At 43.5% G+C, this 18576-nt stretch overlaps 2 protein-coding genes across 4 annotated transcripts in view; both read right to left on the bottom strand.

The window, feature by feature from the left end:
• The window catches only part of ADAMTS2 (ADAM metallopeptidase with thrombospondin type 1 motif 2), a 258408-nt gene that overhangs the window by 134849 nt on the left and 104983 nt on the right, over nt 1-18576 (bottom strand). The window lies entirely within an intron of this gene.
• LOC140915580 (uncharacterized) lies at nt 11773-13596 on the bottom strand. The gene is made up of 2 exons (XM_073355405.1): nt 12856-13596; nt 11773-12267 (listed from the first exon to the last, which is right to left on the bottom strand). Exons 1-2 carry the CDS (start codon nt 13430-13432, stop codon nt 12116-12118), a joined length of 729 nt encoding a protein of 242 aa, XP_073211506.1. The 5' UTR covers nt 13433-13596; the 3' UTR covers nt 11773-12115.

Here is an 18576-nt window from a genome sequence, read left to right as displayed (position 1 = left end):
GTTATTTCCAGACAGTATAAAGCATGCCTGGTTTGGGGCTAAGGAGTTCTGGACATAACAGATTGAGAGGAATAAAAGGAACTCAGGAAACGTCTGTGGAGAAGATAACTGTAACAAGGGCTGAATTTTGTCCCGATTTAGTTTCAGGAAAGTAAGAGGCCTTACTTATCTATATGGCCCCATGGAGGCTGTGAAAACTCCATTGGTCTTGGGTGAATACGAAGTTGTCACACAGGGACTAACTTTACACACAAGTAGTCTCATTGGAACCAATGGGACTGCTCATGTGCATACAGCTAGTCACAGGAGTAGATATTGGCAGCACTGGGGCCTGAGATTGTGCAGAAGTTGATAGCTCTGGTCTGGGAAAACTTCTCAATGACCCCGGGTGAGGGGAAGACTGCTTGTTCTACTACGGATTGCAGGATCAGGCCTTTGAAAAAAGTCTTCAACAATTTGTTTTTATCATGGGTTCTCAATCAGAGAACCAACCACCATGCCTTTCATTATAGCTACATAGAAGGAGAGCCCCCAAACTTTTTTCTGCTGTAACATAGGGTCACAGTATGGAGAAGGTTGAAAACCTCTGGTTTATATAAATAAAAGTCTAATCGGATCTCAACTTGCCAAGAAAACATGTTGCAATGACTTCATTTTTGCAGTGATAAATTCCTTCCGTAGTATGTATTGTAGGTTTTTCAAAAGCCCTGGCTTTTCCTCTTAAAAGCCAAAAAAGACAGTACATTTTCTAGCAGCTATGCTGAAAATTGTCAATCTGTATCTTTCAGTGACATAAGTTCAGGTGGAGTGTTACCAAGAATATAATAGATTGGAACTCTTTATACAATGAATCTGAAATCAGCTGTATATTTTCCCCATGAACTTGTACCCAGAACAAGGTTGATTGATTGATTTCTTTATAATCCAAGAAAACATGACAATGGTGAGCTGTTTGCCTATTGCCTCTTCAATTCTGCTCTGAGCTACTTGGCAACGTACTTTAGGGATGGCCAGGGAATAAAAAAAGGAAATATTCCCTTTGCTTTGGAATGCCTTCCACGGGCATTCAACACAAGGGCAGACCAAATATTATCTCCAAGGGTTTCATTTCATTCAAGTCCCCATTTGTTTTTTTTTGTTTTTTTTTACAGGAAAAGATTCTTCATTTTCTGCAACTCAGAAAGATAGAGTCTGTACTTGCTATCTCATTTTTAGGAGACCACAGAAAACAATGGGTAGGAAATATGTACCACGTACTGGATAGGAACATTGTGCCTGGTACTGTAACCAATGGAGAGAGCAGGTTGCTATGTTTTCATAGTCACCTCTCCCACTCAAATGTAGGCTGCCATGTTTTGCATTAAATATGTTTTCAGGAGACTAAACATGGGCCACCCCACCTCTATTCTTGCTCAACAGATTCAACAGATTTCAGATCTACGAAATAGACTGGGTTAAATATATTACTTTCCTCTCAGTCTATCTGTCTGACAACCAAGGAAAGGAATTTCTCCACTTAATTAGACACATAACAGAAATACTGGATTCATTGGAACTTTAGGATCTTATTGAAAAGATTTTTCGAATAGAATGCCTAAAGGGGAAAATATCCTAAAGGTTGGGTTTCACAACAAAACCAAAGCCATATAGCTGTGTGCTAGTTTGGCTTTCAAACAAGAAATGAATGAGAGTGTTATGCTAAACAGTTTTGGGCTCTGAGAATCTTTTATCAAAAACGAAAGACTTTGACATGTCTGGACAGGCACAAATTTAGTGGGGGCAGGGGAAGAAGTGAGTTTTGTGGTTATCTAAGAAAATATATGACAGCTGGCCACTTTGTCCAGTAAACCCTACACAAGGGCCATAGCTTAATGAAACATGCTGGTCTAATTTCAAGTTTCACTTTAGCCTCATTGAGTTTGACTGAACCTCAAACCAAACAATGAAACTCAAGGGGTGCAAAATTAAGTAAAACAGAAACAGATGAAAACAGTTGCTGAAATCCATGTGAAATGGAAGCAGCAAGTTTCCCACAGTCCTGCACTGTGGCCTGTTCCCACTGAATGCAGTGGGAACTTTTCCACTGACAACAATGAGAAATGGAGCAGCCTCGCCATTTGGCTGAACACTACACATTTGCCAACCAATAATTTATTATTATTAAAGAAGTTCACAGCAAACGTTATTCACGTAAGGTCAGTAAGAGCTAGTGATCATGGGACATGTACAGCCTATGGGGATTTGGAATAAGATGTTGCAATTTTTGGAGGGAGTCAAGTTCCATCTCTCAAGTTGCAAAAACTTTCATGATTTTATAAGTCAATTCAACATTTTTAAAAATGTGAAATAGAAAAAGAAATAACTGAATCCTAAGAAGGGACTTTATCCTTACAATTTAAGGATGACAATTATGAAAGGAGGAGAGGCTAACAATAAAGCCTGCAAAGGACTTTTAGAAATGCTCACAGATCTGTTTCAGAGACAACTATAAAGGCTTTCCAGTTCTAAAGGCTTCGAAATAGGTAAGAATTGTAAATCTTATCAATAGCAGACCTTCAGTCCTTAGTCACCCTGTTTTTACAAGTCATTCCTGTAAGGAACCCTACCCATGACCTTGCCAGTGCCTTCCACCCGCATTACCACTTCATCAATAGAGCAGCAGAGCCATTTAACTCCCTCATGCAAGACCCAGACTGATATGGTGCCCCAAGTGGAAAAATCAGCTGCTATGAAAATATTATGAGTAGTCGCGGCATAGTCTCCAGTTCTAAATATGCAAGTGGCACATCCTAGCACTTTTGCCAAAAGACAGTGTGGGAACAGCAATCTTAGCACAACGACAACTAGACGGGGCTCTCCATCAAGACTTCCAGCACCGTGTCTAAAAGCACAAGAGGGGGTGCACTTGCTAGAGAATGTTGCAAGACTTTCCTGGTCTCTTTTCACACATCCAGCCAGAGATGCAAAATATATACATGGACAAAATGAACAGATCTCTGTCTCTGGCCTGTCATCTGCTCTAACTCAACACAAGAGTCTCATTAAACAAACAATCCCACTTGATTTTAGGTGTTGATATTATTCAAAACCCTGGATTTTCTTGTTTGACTTTGTTGCTAGATTTCTTTTTATTATTTGTACCATACTAATAGATTTCCCCAAATCTTATATCCTGCTTTGATAATTTATAACCTGAAGGTCAATCTGAAATACCACAATGTATTGCCATGGAAATGTCAATATGGTCTGGTTCCCTGCTCACATGCAATTGTGCTGTTCAAGAAAAATTACCTGGAAACTTAGCAACTGAAGACAAGACACTGAACTATGACTGAGCACATGGGCGGTGGGTGAACTTCCCCTTCAGGTAGGCAAACCCGCCAGCCCTGCCCCTTTTGCCCACATCTCCCCACCACCCGCCTCCGACAGAGCCCCAAGCCACCCCCCTCATGCCACCAGAGAAGCCTAGAGTCCCTGGCCAGCCCGAGCGCTGTTGGTCCTACCCCCAAGGCCAGCCTGAGAGCCGTGCCTGGCAGCCCCAGGCCGCTGGCTGGAGCTTAGCCCCTGCTGGCTTCAGGGGAGAGGGGGAGGGAGACGGGGTCTCGGGGTGGAACCACAGCCTGGGTTAAGGGAGGCTTAGCCTGTCTCGGCCTTTGATATCCGCTGCCCATGACAGAGCAGTAGATTTTTGTGTGTAGGTGCACTAGCGTACATGCTGCAGATTCAGTGCTAGTGCTTTAGGGTTACCTGGGACATCTAGTGACCTCAGCTGGAGTCTTAAGACTGGTCTTTCTCAGCATTTCATAATTTAATGGGTCTCCTGTGACCCTATTTTAAAAAACAAAAACACTTTAGCTTTCAGTACAATTAACAGTTAAAAATCTGTCATTTCCAGTCTATGGTTCAATCACTGCTTCCTTAACTAGGAATGTGAAAAGGGTAAAATTTTAATAGAGAAGTAGGACCATCCAGTGGCTAGGGCACTAAAGGGAGGCTTTGGGAGACCAGGGTTCAAATCCCTGCTCCACCACAGACTTCCCGTGTGACCTTGGGACAAGTCCCTTAGCCACTCTCTCTCTCAGTTCCCCATCTGTACAATGAAGATAGTAGCACTGTCCTAGCTCATAGGGGTATTCTGAGGATAAACACATTAAACGCTTGTCAGGTGCTCATGACTATGCTAATGGAAGACACATAAAGGAGGGAAACCTTAGATAGAGAGAAATAGGATGAATGAATTCTGAAACATGGCAGTGCACCATTGTCCTACTTAGTGCAACAGACTGTACGTCAACAAAAACAGAGCTCATGAGGTGCAATTCTTAATACTTATTAAATTAGTTATTGACAGCCAGGCACTGGCAAATACTCGTATAATCATGTAACTGCTGCAAATTCATTGGTCGCCAACTAGGCAAGCTGCTTTTTTGTCTGTGGTGACCTGGGTTTGCCAGCCTATGAAAAAATTAGGTTTTCAAAATGTCATCAGTTCCCACATCAAAAGACCAGCACAGAACCCCTTGCCACTTTAAATCTTTAAAGCAATTTATTTAGAGAGTAACGAGGTGTATTTTTTTAAATAATCAGGCAGAGTAAGGAGATAAAATAATGGTTCATGTCTCTTTAAAAGTCAAAGATCCCCACAGCAGTGAGTCAAACTTTGTTTCCTGACTGTATTGCTAAGTATGCATGGTGGTTTTTGGAGAGAGCCATTGGGATATGTATTTTAGAGGCAGCTGCTTCAGGCATAAAACATTTCTCGTGTCTCTCACCATTCACAGTCAGCAGGTCCTTTAACCAACTATAATATGCCTACACACGTACGCTGGGAAAAACTCTCTTGAAAGGCAAACAGATACAGACATAAAATGCAGAAATACCTGACAGGGTTAGAAGTTAAACAACCCTTGCAGGTGTCACTTATAACTCCACAATTAAGCTTTTACTTTAACACTACATTGGGGCTCAATATGTTTGGAACATGGCTTTTTAAAGACATATTTTTCAACAACAGAAATCTGTTTAAAATAGGTATTTTTAAAAACAAATCTTGATATTTTAAAAATATTTACACTTGGTGAAGGAGCATTAGCATTAGTATGATCAGCAGAAAAGTATGAACCTTTTAAAATTGCTAGTCATGAGGGGCCAAATTTTGAGAAATGGACTTTCAGAGCCTGTCTCTCTCTCCCTGCTGGATACCCACCAGGCTGCTGTGTTTGGGTCCCACATGCTGGATCCATGTGCTTTGTAAGCTTTCCTGAGACTGAGCAGAGTCCAGGCACTGTCTATGGCTCGGGGTTTTACATACGCTTTTGGGGTGCAGATTCTCTTTCTAGCACCTCCTTCCGAGAGCTGAGACTCCATGATCCAACTCCTTAGTAGACACTAAGACTAGTGTCAGCTCCCACAGACACTTCAGTTGTGTAAGCACACAGTCTCCCAGAGCTCTAACCTTGTGAGCATTCAAGGACAAATACTTGTTGAATTAAACAGAGCCAGGATTTACACAGGGTTTCTAAAACAAATGCTCTTTACTTTAGACACCATAAAAGTCATACCGATTCATGCAAAGTAAGAACACACCTACATGCCATTACCTTCTTCAGTTTCCTCACCACTCTTGGGCATTCTTAGGGATTTAGGTCAGTGTTCTCTGGAGAGTCCAGGATCCTTCCTCTCCTACACGTGGTTTCTCCTCTAAAACATGGTGTCTCTCTCCAATGAGCTTCCTTCAGCTTTGGCTGGTCCTGCAGACAAGTCCCCTCTAAGGCTGTCTATTTTGTCCCATCACCCTCTTGGAGTTTTTCTGTGTTTTTTAAAGAGCTGTCCCAACACCTTAGTCCTGGGGTTCCTTTGTGGAGGAATTCCACTGCTCCAAACTCCCCTCCCTGAAGACCACCTGGAATAACTGGATTTTTTCCATTTTAGGTAGCCCTCTTAGCCTATCCATTGTCCTGCCACAGCAGAGTGATTAAAATGTTAATGATTTCTTTTGTTTGCTCTGTAGCTTCTTCAAGGCAGGGTGTATGATACGTGCCAGGGTTTTTGTCAGCCCATGGATGGTTTACTACTCACTGAGGGTTGGGGTTATACATAGGAATCATAAAACCAATCAGAATTTTCAAGTTGTACATAGACAGATTCCCTAAACCATCACATTGAACAAAACCCAGATTAATGGGCTCTGCTCCAAGGGCAACTGTATGAAGCACAGTAGGGCCAAAGAAAGCAATTATCAGCCACTAAAAACATAGAACCAGCCACCACACTGTTGTGGAGGAAGATGACTAGTGGAGACCCACTGCTCCCAACTCTGGGGTTTGGCCCTTCTGGATTTATGGTTTGCCTTAAACCCTCTCCCCTCACACAGGTGGTAGTGCAGAGCCTGCCGAAGCCTCCTCTAAGACAACTCCTTGCTCTCTCAGTGGAGTTTTCAACATCCTGTGGCTGAAATAATAACAATCCCCAATCTCCCAACCATCCAGATTGTAATTAGTAATTTTCCCTTCTGGAAGGACTACCCGCTGCCAACCAAACAAGCTGTGCCAGATGGTCCACGCATGTGCAGAGTACTGGAGCAAACAAGTAGACACAGGAAAACTCAGCAGCCGATAAAGGTAAGAGAAAAACACAATTAAACCAAGGCACTATATCAAAGTTCTCGCCAGAGAATAAGGTACACTGTATATTCCAGCAACAAAACCCTGAGATTCCAAGAACAACAACAGACATGGTAACATGGTATAAACCCAACTCTCTTATTAAACTCTCTCCACCTTGTGTGTAGCGGTGCTTCTCCCTATAGGGCCACTCTTGGGTCAGTCAGCCAATGAAAGGAATCCCTCCATGGTCACTGGGGACAACCCAGCAGAGTCTGAGTCAATTTCCTAAGGTGTGTTAGCCCTGCTTGTCCACCCCAACCCTGACAATACAGCCCAACGCCCAGACCCACTAGGGTAAAGGGCGTGACTTATTCTCATTATGGCATGGAAGTTTCCATGATAATACAGAGCCCAGGCTAGATTAGTGCAGATCTGTGGAGACAATGATTATGGTGTCAGACTATGTATAAGATTAACAGTGCAAGTCTATAGTGAAATGGCAGAGTATTGTAACAGTTGCCTCCATGCGAATTTACAACTTCCTGGTTGAACATCATAACATGCTGTAACATCTGTATAACTGTTTGAGATCCAGTAATGAAAGCACTTCATAAACAAAACAGTGATTCATCTAGCCAAGAGTCAGTTACACTCTGACAGTCAGACCTGCAAAAGAATATATTTCAAACATTTTGGATGGAAATTTCAGGTAACGTGATTCCTGAGGTTTACATCCAAACAAGACAAGTCATTTCAAACTCTGACTGCTGGTAGCAGCTCCTACATACATGCACTTGGGGACATCCAGAAACGTGCACACTAACTAAGTGGGACTCTACAGGTAAATTCATTTTACAATTGCCATATAAATAGCTGAAAGTACATTTTAAAGTTTGTAAGTATATTTTATCAGTAAATTACAAAAAATGTAATTATTAACTTTTAGCAAACATGGTCATTTAGCAAAATCATTGTTATAAGTACTATATAAGAGTCAGGTATTATTATGATGCACAGATTATAATAATATAGGCTCGCCTTGTTTTAAGTATCTTCTACTGTTTTAACTGCAAAATGTTGGAAGAGAAGAAGCTTGCATTTTCAATGCTGTATTATGCTTGATTTAGATTCACTTTTTCCCCCATACAAAGTCCATACAAAATAACCTGCATCTGCTAAATAGGGAGGGTAAAGCAGATCAGGTGATACAAGAAATAGACCTAGCTCAGATCAATCCCACACAGTTTACGGTTTAGAATTATTTATTTAGTTATTAAGCATCTTATGTCTGTACCAGTCAAAACTTCCTCATTTCCATTTCTTGGGCTAGACACACATACAAAAGTCAGGAAGCACCTGATTTGCTACAAGGCCAAGCAAAGTGGATATTACATCAGACAAGTTACTGGCATATTTCCATTCCTGCATTTCTCTTGCTACCTAAACCCAGCAGCCTGGGATTTCAGGGAAATGCTGGAAAAAGGGAGCTTTTGCTCTTCATTGTGTGTAATAGCATTGATCGTAACTGCATTTTACATTGAGGCTGTTCTTACCCTAAATAAGCCCAGGCAGCCCGACACCTTGTGTAGGGAGTTCAAAAAGGAAGTAAATGAGGAAACGCTATACAGTGGCTACAGGGAGCCATATGTGTTGGACCCTGCTACCCAGAACCTATTTTGTGAAATCTCTTCAAGGGCCAGATGCTTCACAGGTGCACAAGCAGGAGTCAGGGTGCAAATGTGACAGCCATCAGCTTGTCCAACATACCAGGGATGAAACCAGGAGCCTCCAGAACTAAAGTACAACTCTACAGTTCGAGCTAAAGAAGCAGCTCTGAATCTGGGGCCTGTTACATACTCTCATCCTCTGTGGACCAGGCACATATCACACACTTACTAGTGGGTTGCACAAGGACCTTCCCAATCTTCTCCCTGTTGGACAGTGCATTCTGTTGGTATGAGCTGTCCCAAAGAGGCATATTAGGATGGTGGGGCCATTTCCCCAACCGCCGCCACACAGGCCTGCAGAGCATACTAATCTCTTTGCTACTGTGTAAGCACTTTAGGAGCCTGCAGGAGCACCCACCAGTCTCAAAAGCTGGTCCAGCAGCACATGAGGAGGAGAAGGGGAAGGAGGCAAACCTAAAGTGCTACTGCACTGGGTGGGAACCCAGCAGCTTGCAACATGTATTGTGTCTCTGGTCCACAAAGAGGAGAAAGGCTTACTACTACTACCAGCTATGAGAGTCAATTTGACTTGAGTTAAAAGAGAGATCCATGCTTTGGAACTAAGATCTGCTAAGACCATTGGTAGAGGGGAATCATTACAAAATGGTGGCCTATACGGACAGTGGAACTCCTCTGGATCTCAGAAATTTGGGATGAGCTTCCCCTGAAAGGGGATTTGTATAAAAACTGCCTAAGGGTATGTCTACACTACGAAATTAGGTCAAATTTATAGAAGTCGTTTTTTTAGAAATCGGTTTTATATATTCGAGTGTGTTTGTCCCCACAGAAAATGCTCTAAGTGCATTAACTCGGCAGAGTGCTTCCACAGTACCAAGGCAAGCGTCGACTTCCGGAGCGTTGCACTGTGGGTAGCTATCCCACAGTTCCCGCAGTCTCCGCTGCCCATTGGAATTCTGGGTTGAGATCCCAATGCCTGATGGGGCTAAAACATTGTCGCGGGTGGTTCTGGGTACATATCGTCAGGCCCTCGTTCCCTCCCCCCATGAAAGCAGCAGCAGACAATCGTTTCGCGCCTTTTTTCTTGAGTTACCTGTGCAGACGCCATACCACAGCAAGCATGGAGCCCGCTCAGGTAACCGTCACCGTATGTCTCCTGGGTGCTGGCAGACGTGGCACTGCATTGCTACACAGCAGCATCAACCCATTGCCTTGTGGCAGCAGATGGTACAGTACGACTGGTAGCCATCATCATCATGTCCGACATGGGCGCAGGGACTAAATTTGGAGTGACTTGATCAGGTCATTCTCTTTAGTCCTGCAGTCAGTCCTATTGAACCATCTTATGGTGAGCAGGCAGGTGCTATGGATTGCTAGCAGTCCTATTGTACCATCTTCTGCCTGGCAGGCAAGAGATGAGGATGGCTAGCAGTCCTACTGCACCATCTTCTGCCGAGCAGCCATGAGATGTGGATGGCTTGCAGTCCTTCTGCACCGTCTGCTGCCAGCCAAAGATGTAAAAGATAGATGGAGTGGATCAAAACGAGAAATAGACCAGATTTGTTTTGTACTCATTTGCTTCCCCCCACTCCCTGTCTAAGGGACTCATTCCTCTAGGTCACACTGCAGTCACTCACAGAGAAGGTGCAGCGAGGTAAATCTAGCCATGTATCAATCAGAGGCCAGACCAACCTGCTTGTTCCAATAAGAACAATTACTTAGGTGCACCATTTCTTACTGGAACCCTCCGTGAAGTCCTGCCTGAAATACTCATTGATGTAAAGCCACCCCCTTTGTTGATTTTAATTCCCTGTAAGCCAACCCTGTAAGCCATGCCGTCAGTTGCCCCTCTCTCCGTCAGAGCAATGGCAGACAATCGTTCCGCGCCTTTTTTCTGTGTGGACGCCATACCAAGGCACGCATGGAGGCCGCTCAGCTCACTTTGGCAATTAGGAACACATTAAACACCACACGCATTATCCAGCAGTATATGCAGCACCAGAACCTGGCAGAGCGATACCGTGCAAGGAGGCGACGTCAGCGCGGTCATGTGAGTGATCAGGACATGGACACAGATTTCTCTGAAAGCATGGGCCCTGACAATGCATGCATCATGGTGCTAATGGGGCAGGTTCATGCGGTGGAACGTCGATTCTGGGCTCAGGAAACAAGCACAGACTGGTGGGACCGCATAGTGTTGCAGGTCTGGGACGATTCCCAGTGGCTGCGAAATTTTCACATGCGTAAGGGCACTTTCATGGAACTTTGTGACTTGCTTTCCCCTGCCCTGAAGTGCATGAATACCAAGATGAGAGCAGCCCTCACAGTTGAGAAGCGAGTGTGATAGCCCTGTGGAAGCTTGCAACGCCAGACAGCTACCGGTCAGTTGGGAATCAATTTGGAGTGGGCAAATCTACTGTGGGGGCTGCTGTGATGCAAGTAGCCCACGCAATCAAAGATCTGCTGATATCAAGGGTAGTGACCCTGGGAAATGTGCAGGTCATAGTGGATGGCTTTGCTGCAATAGGATTCCCTAACTGTGGTGGGGCCATAGACGGAACCCATATCCCTATCTTGGCACCGGAGCACCAAGCTGCCGAGTACATAAACCGCAAGGGGTACTTTTCGATAGTGCTGCAAGCTCTGGTGGATCACAAGGGACGTTTCACCAACATCAGCGTGGGATGGCCGGGAAAGGTACATGACACTCACATCTTCAGGAACTCTGGTCTGTTTCAAAAGCTGCAGGAAGGGACTTTATTCCCAGACCAGAAAATAACCGTTGGGGATGTTGAAATGCCTATAGTTATCCTTGGGGACCCAGCCTACCCCTTAATGCCATGGCTCATGAAGCCGTACACAGGCAGCCTGGACAGTAGTCAGGAGCTGTTCAACTACAGGCTGAGCAAGTGCAGAACGGTGGTAGAATGTGCATTTGGACGTTTAAAGGCGCGCTGGTACAGTTTACTGACTCGCTTAGACCTCAGCGAAACCAATATTCCCACTGTTATTACTGCTTGCTGTGTGCTCCACAATATCTGTGAGAGTAAGGGGGAGATGTTTATGGCGGGGTGGGAGGTTGAGGCAAATCGTCTGGCTGCTGGTTACGCGCAGCCAGACACCAGGGCGGTTAGAAGAGCACAGGAGGGCGCGGTGCGCATCAGAGAAGCTTTGAAAACCAGTTTCATGACTGGCCAGGCTATGGTGTGAAAGTTCTGTTTGTTTCTCCTTGATGAAACCCCCCGCCCCTTGGTTCACTCTACTTCCCTGTAAGCTAACCACCCGCCCCTCCTTCCTTCGATCACCGCTTGCAGAGGCAATAAAGTCATTGTTGCTTCACATTCATGCATTCTTTATTCATTCATCACACAAATAGGGGGATGACTACCAAGGTAGCCCAGGAGGAGTGGTGGTGGAGGGAAGGAAAATGCCACACAGCACTTTAAAAGTTTACAACTTTAAAATTTATTGAATGCCAGCCTTCTGTTTTTTGGGCAATCCTCTGTGGTGGAGTGGCTGGTTGGCTGGAGGCCCCCCCACTGCGTTCTTGGGCGTCTGGTGAGGAGGCTATGGAACTTGGGGAGGAGGGTGGTTGGTTACACAGGGGCTGTAGTGGCAGTCTGTGCCTCAGCTGCCTTTGCTGCAGCTCAACCATACACTGGAGCATACTGGTTTGATCCTCCAGCAGCCTCAGCATTGAATCCTGCCTCCTCTCATCACGCTGCCGCCACATTTGAGCTTCAGCCCTGTCTTCAGCCCACCACTTACTCTCTTCAGCCCGCCACCTCTCCTCCCAGTCATTTTGTGCTTTCCTGCACTCTGACATTATTTGCCTCCATGCATTCGTCTGTGCTCTGTCAGTGTGGGAGGACAGCATGAGCTCAGAGAACATTTCATCACGAGTGCGTTTTTTTTCTTTCTAATCTTCACTAGCCTCTGGGAAGGAGAAGATCCTGTGATCATTGAAACACATGCAGCTGGTGGAGAAAAAAAAAGGGACAGAGGTATTTAAAAAGACACATTTTATAAAACAGTGGCTACACCCTTTCAGGGTAAACCTTGCTGTTAACATTACATACATAGCACATGTGCTTTCGTTACAAGGTCGCATTTTGCCTCCCCCCACCACGTGGCTACCCCCTCAACCCTCCCCCCTCCCTGTGGCTAACAGGGGGGAACATTTCTGTTCAGCCACAGGCAAACAGCCCAGCAGGAACGGGCACCTCTGAGTGTCCCCTGAAGAAAAGCACCCTATTTCAACCAGGTGACCATGAATGATATCTCACTCTCCTGAGGATAACACAGAGAGATAAAGAACGGATGTTGTTTGAACGCCAGCAAACATACACTGCAATGCTTTGTTCTACAATGATTTCCGAGTACGTGTTACTGGCCTGGAGTGGTAAAGTGTCCTACCATGGAGGACGCAATAAGGCTGCCCTCCCCAGAAACCTTTTGCAAAGGCTTTGGGAGTACATCCAGGAGAGCCACGAATGCCAGGGCAAATTAATCCTTTCACATGCTTGCTTTTAAACCATGTATAGTATTTTAAAAGGTACACTCACCGGAGGTCCCTTCTCCGCCTGCCGGGTCCAGGAGGCAGCCTTGGGTGGGTTTGGGGGGAACTGGCTCCAGGTCCAGGGTGAGAAACAGTTCCTGGCTGTCGGGAAAACCGGTTTCTCCGCTTGCTTGCTGTGAGCTATCTACAACCTCATCATCATCTTCTTTGTCCCCAAAACCTGCTTCCGTGTTGCATCTATCTCCATTGAAGGAGTCAAACAACACGGCTGGGGCAGTGGTGGCTGAACCCCCTAAAATGGCATGCAGCTCATCATAGAAGCGGCATGTTTGGGGCTCTGACCCAGAGTGGCCATTCGCCTCTCTGGTTTTCTGGTAGGCTTGCCTCAGCTCCTTAAGTTTCACACGGCACTGCTTCGGGTCCCTGTTATGCCCTCTGTCCTTCATGCCCTGGGAGATTTTGACAAAGGTTTTGGCATTTCGAAAATTGGAACGGAGTTCTGATAGCACGGATTCCTCTCCCCATACAGCGATCAGATCCCGTACCTCCTGTTCAGTCCATGCTGGAGCTCTTTTGCGATTCTGGGACTCCATCATGGTCACCTCTGCTGATGAGCTCTGCATGGTCACCTGCAGCTTGCAACGCTGGCCAAACAGGAAATGAGATTCAAAAGTTTGTGGTTCTTTTCCTGTCTACCTGGCCAGTGCATCTGAGTTGAGAGTGCTGTCCAGAGCGGTCACAATGGAGCACTCTGGGATAGCTCCTGGAGGCCAATACCGTCTAATTGTGTCCACAGTACCCCAAATTCGACCCGGCAAGGCCGATTTAAGCGCTAATCCACTTGTAAGGAGTGGAGTGAGGAAATCGATTTTAAGAGCCCTTTAAGTCGAAATAAAGGGCTTCATCGTGTGGACGGGTGCAGGTTTACATAGATTTAACGCTGCTAAATTTGACCTAAAGTCCTAGTGTAGACCAGGGCTAAGTGTGTTGTGTTTCTGCTATATGGATAGCCTGCCATTGGGGACATGAAACTACTACAGCAATCAATAGTTGTTTCTTATCCCCAATGGCATAAATATTCCTTTAGCTCAAGCAGTAGAAATTGTGTTTTAGCTCTGATGGTCCTGGGTTCATAGATTTTTAAGCCAGAAGGGACCATTGTGCTCACCTACTCTGACCTGCTGTATAACACAGGCCCTAGAACTTCTCCAAAATAATTCTTAGAGCAGATCTTTTAGACAAACATTGAATCTTGATTTAAAAGTTATCAGTGATTATCACTACAAAAGTTTTTTTCTCCTGCTGATAATAGCTCATCTTAACTAATTAGCCTCTCACAGTTTGCATGGTAACTTCCAATTTATCTGTGTGTATATCTATCTATCTATATCTATCTTACTATATGTTCCATTCTATGCATCCAATGAAGTGGGCTGTAGCCCACAAAAGCTTATGAACTAATAAATTTGTTAGTCTCTAAGGTGCCACAGGTACTCATGTTCTTTTTGCAGTGATGGAAAATCCACTATGACCCTTGGTAAACTGTTCCTATGATTAATTACCCTCACTGTTAAAAATGTACACCTTATTTCCAGTTTGAATTTGTCTACCTTCAACTTCCAGCCATTGGATCATGTTATACCTGTCTCTACTAGATCAAAGAGCTTGTTGTTAAATATTTGTTCCCCATGTAGAAACTTACAGATTGTAATCAAGTCACACCTTAAGCGTCTCTTTGCTAAACTAAATATATTGAGCTCTTTGAATTTAATTATTAAAAGGCATGTTTTCTAATCCTTTAATCATTCTCCCGGCTCTTCTCTGAACCCTCTCCAATTTATCAACATCCTTCTTGAACTCTGGGCACCAGAATGGGATACAATATTCCAGCAATGGGCACACCAGGGCCAAATATAGAGGTAAAATAACCTTTCTACACCTACTCAAGATTCCCGCTTATGCATCCCAGGATCGCATTACTCTTTTGGCTACACCATCACACTATGAGCTCATGTTCAGCTGATTATCCACCAGGTTCCCCAAATCTTTTTCAGAGTCACTGCTTCCCAGGATAGAGTCCCCCCATCATGTAAGTATGGCCTACGTTCTTTGTTCGTAGATATATACATTTACATTAGCCGTATTAAAACACATATTGTTTGCTTGCGCCCAGTTTACCAAGTGATGAAGATCACTCTGAATTGTTATTTACCACTCCCCCAATTTTTGCGTCATCTGCAAACTTTATCAGTGATTATTTTATGTTTTCTTTCATATCAATGATAAAAATGTTAAATAGTGTAAGGCAGAACTGATCCCTGTGGGAGCCAACAGGAAACACATCCGCTCCAGAAGGACTCCCCATTTACAATTACATTTTGAGACCTAGTTAGCCAGCATTTAATCCATTTAATGTGTCCCATGTTAATTTTATATTGTTCTAGTTTTTAATCAAAATGTCATGTGGTACCAAGTCAAACACGTTCTAAAAGTCTAAGTATGTTACATCAACACTATTTCTTTTATCAGCTAAGTTTGTAATCTCAAAAAAAATATCAAATTAGTTTGACAGGATCTATTTTCCATTAGCTCATGTTGATTTGCATTAATTATATTACCCTCCTTTAATTCCTTATTGAGCTGCTCTATTTTCTTGCCAGGGATCTATGTCAGTCTGACGACCCTATAATTATCTGGGTTATCCCATTTACCCTTTGTAAAAATAGGCACAACATTAGCTTTCTTCCAATCTTCTGGACTTCCCCAGTACTCCAAGACTTACTGAAAATCAGCATTAATGATCCAGTGAACTCTTAAGCCAGCTCTTTTAAAACTCTTGGAGGCAAGTTATCTGGACCTGCTGATCTAAAAATGTCTGACTATAGTAGCTTCTGCTTAACATCTGCCAGACCTACCAGCAGAATGGAAAGAACGTTATCACCATATGATAAGACTTTATCATCTGTTCTTTCCCAACTACAGAACAGAAATATGTATTGAACACTTCTGCCTTTTCTGCATTATTATTGATAATTCTACCATTTCCATCTATTGATGGAGCAATACCACTGTGAGGATTCTTTCTGTTCCGAATATAGTTAAAAAACTTCTTTGTACTGTCCTTAACTCTGCTGGCCATAGATTTCCTCTTGTGTCCCTTTGCACTTCCCATATCAATTGTCTTCAGATTCCTAACTTCTTATTTATATTCATTACTATCAACTTCCCCTTTCTTCTATTTGTTATATAGATTTTTCTTTATAGATGCCTTCACTTCCACTCTAAACTAGGTCCTTTTTTTTTTTTTTTTTTTTTAAACCAGCACAGCCTTCTTCCTCTGTTGTGGGATTGTGACTTTTTGGGCATCTAGCAAGGTTTTCTTAAATGATTCCCAATTATCATTCACATTTTTCTGATTAATTTCTTCCTCCCAGCTGATTTGATTCATAATTGTTCTCAGCTTTGTGAAATTGGTCCTATTAAAGCACCAAGATATATATATATATATATTACTGGTCTAGACTTTATTCTCTTTGCACATTAAAAATGTGATCCAATCTTGATCACTTGTACCAAACCTATCAATTTTTAGTTCTGTGATCGGTTCTTCTTTATCTGTTAGGACAAAGGTCTAATAAAGAATTTGCTATGTTGGCTGCAACACTATTTGACTCAGGAAACTGTCATCTAAAATGTTTAGAAATTCCAAGGATGTTTTAGCACTGGAAGCATGAGATCTCCAGGCATACGTCACTCAGATGGAAGTCCCCCATGATGACATAGCTTTTTTTCCAACACACTATTGATAGGTGCCTAAAAAGGTGGTCATCCTGTTCCCCAGTATGATTTGATAGTTTGCAGTAGCAGACACCAACTAACACACTGTCTTGTGCTTTATCTGTTAGGACATTGATCCATAAGTATTCAAGATCATTTTCTTCTGAGTTATCAGTGACTCGGAAACAGGTGTGCCATTTTTGACAGAGTGGCACTCCTCCTCCCCTTTTTCCTACTCGATCCTTCCTGACTAGATCATAACCATTGATTTTAACATTCCAACCATGCAAATCATCCCACCAACTAGATCAAATTTATGCTCATAAACGAGACATTCCAATTCTTCTTGTTTGTTACCCAAGTTCCTAGCATTTGTGTACAAGCAATTCAATAACTTCTTCTCTTCATCTCCTTTCATGCCTTGGTTAATTTTGTTTTCAACATCTCAATTTTGTGCTCAGACCTTCCCTCTTTTTACCCTTCCTTTTTGCCATTAGTTTAACTCTCTCCTGACTATTCTAGCCAGCCTGTCCCTATGAATTGGTTCCCCTTCTACTGGAGTGAAGGCCTCCAAACTATACAGCACCCTCTTCCTATTGAAGGTGGATGGGTGTTCCCCGACACCAAAGTCTTCTACCCTACACTACCTACTTAGCCAGTGGCTCACCTCCAGAATCTTCTAACTTCTGCTTTCCTTCACTCCTGGGACAGAAGGATCTCAGAGACGATCGCTTGGACATTTGTCTTCTTCAGCACGCTTCTGAGTCCCCTAAAGTCATCTACTATGTGTGAGATATCCTGCAACGCGGCGTCATTAGTGCCAATATTAACTATCACAAATGAACCCCCGCCCATCTACTTCAGAAACCTACTCAATTTTGGAGTGACATCTCATGTCTTGGCTCCAAGAAGGCAGCTTCTCTTCAGTTGCCCAGGGTTCAAGCCCTGCTGGCTGCCTATCCACCCCCAGCTCAGAGTTTAATAAGCTGGTACTCCAAAGAAGCCTAGAGCCTCAACACTCATTCATTATACTAGCAATCAGCATGTTAGCAGCAAAACAATTTCATACAGGAGCTTCCTCTCCCACAGACAATGGAATTAGCTCCGTAGTTATTATTTCTAACTCTGCTTGAGGGCCTGGCATTTGCCCTGACAGTCACCACCATTTGCAGAAAGCAAAGAGAGAGACCAGCAGCACAATCATGGGTTTTTGGTTTGTTTTTTTTAAACATGGCTGGGCTCCAAGTAGCACATTTCCTGCAAACAAACCCACAGCTGAGAATATTCAAAACCAGCTGGAAATATCTTACTTGTGCTTGGATCACTTCACAGGGCCTCACATGTGGCTTTTCTTTCTCAAGCAATGACAGAAATATGACATGAGCATTAAGGACGCCTGTTTCATTCACAGCTCTTAGTTTGCCCATTGCTTTAATTTGATCATGCCTAGAGTTTTTAGCATGGTCACCACTTTACAGTCATTATCAAGGTCAGTAGACAAGATTTATACCCATTTCTGCCACCACCAAATGCTTGAAATGTTTGTCAGGTCTCTACTACAAGACCTCATTTAACAGACACACACCAGCTGTTATTCTGCCTAGTATCTCTGAACACAGAGGTTGATTTTGCAAAAGCTTACACATGATTAGCCTTTACTCACATGAGTACTTTCACTTACTTCAGTGGGACAACTCACAGGAGTAAGAGCTACTCTCAGGAGTAAAGGTTTGCAGAATTGGGCCCATTTTCTTTGTCAAACAGTACCAGTTGCCAAATACAACCCCTGCAATTTACAATATCAGCCAGGCAACATACAACTGAATGACCTATATATTTATTATCAGCTTGCCTGTACTCAAACCATCAGTTAATGCCCAAATTGTACATGGGACCAGAGATTCCGACCTCACTTACACTGGAATAAGCCAGGAAGAACTCCATTAACTTTTATTGGATTTTCATAGGTGTGAAACTGGGCTGAGATCAT

This window comes from Lepidochelys kempii, chromosome 8 (assembly GCF_965140265.1).
Source record: "Lepidochelys kempii isolate rLepKem1 chromosome 8, rLepKem1.hap2, whole genome shotgun sequence".
In the NCBI taxonomy this organism is placed as follows: Eukaryota; Metazoa; Chordata; order Testudines; family Cheloniidae; genus Lepidochelys; species Lepidochelys kempii.
Note: the sequence above shows the minus strand (reverse complement) of the source record. Positions and strands in the feature narration are given on the sequence as shown.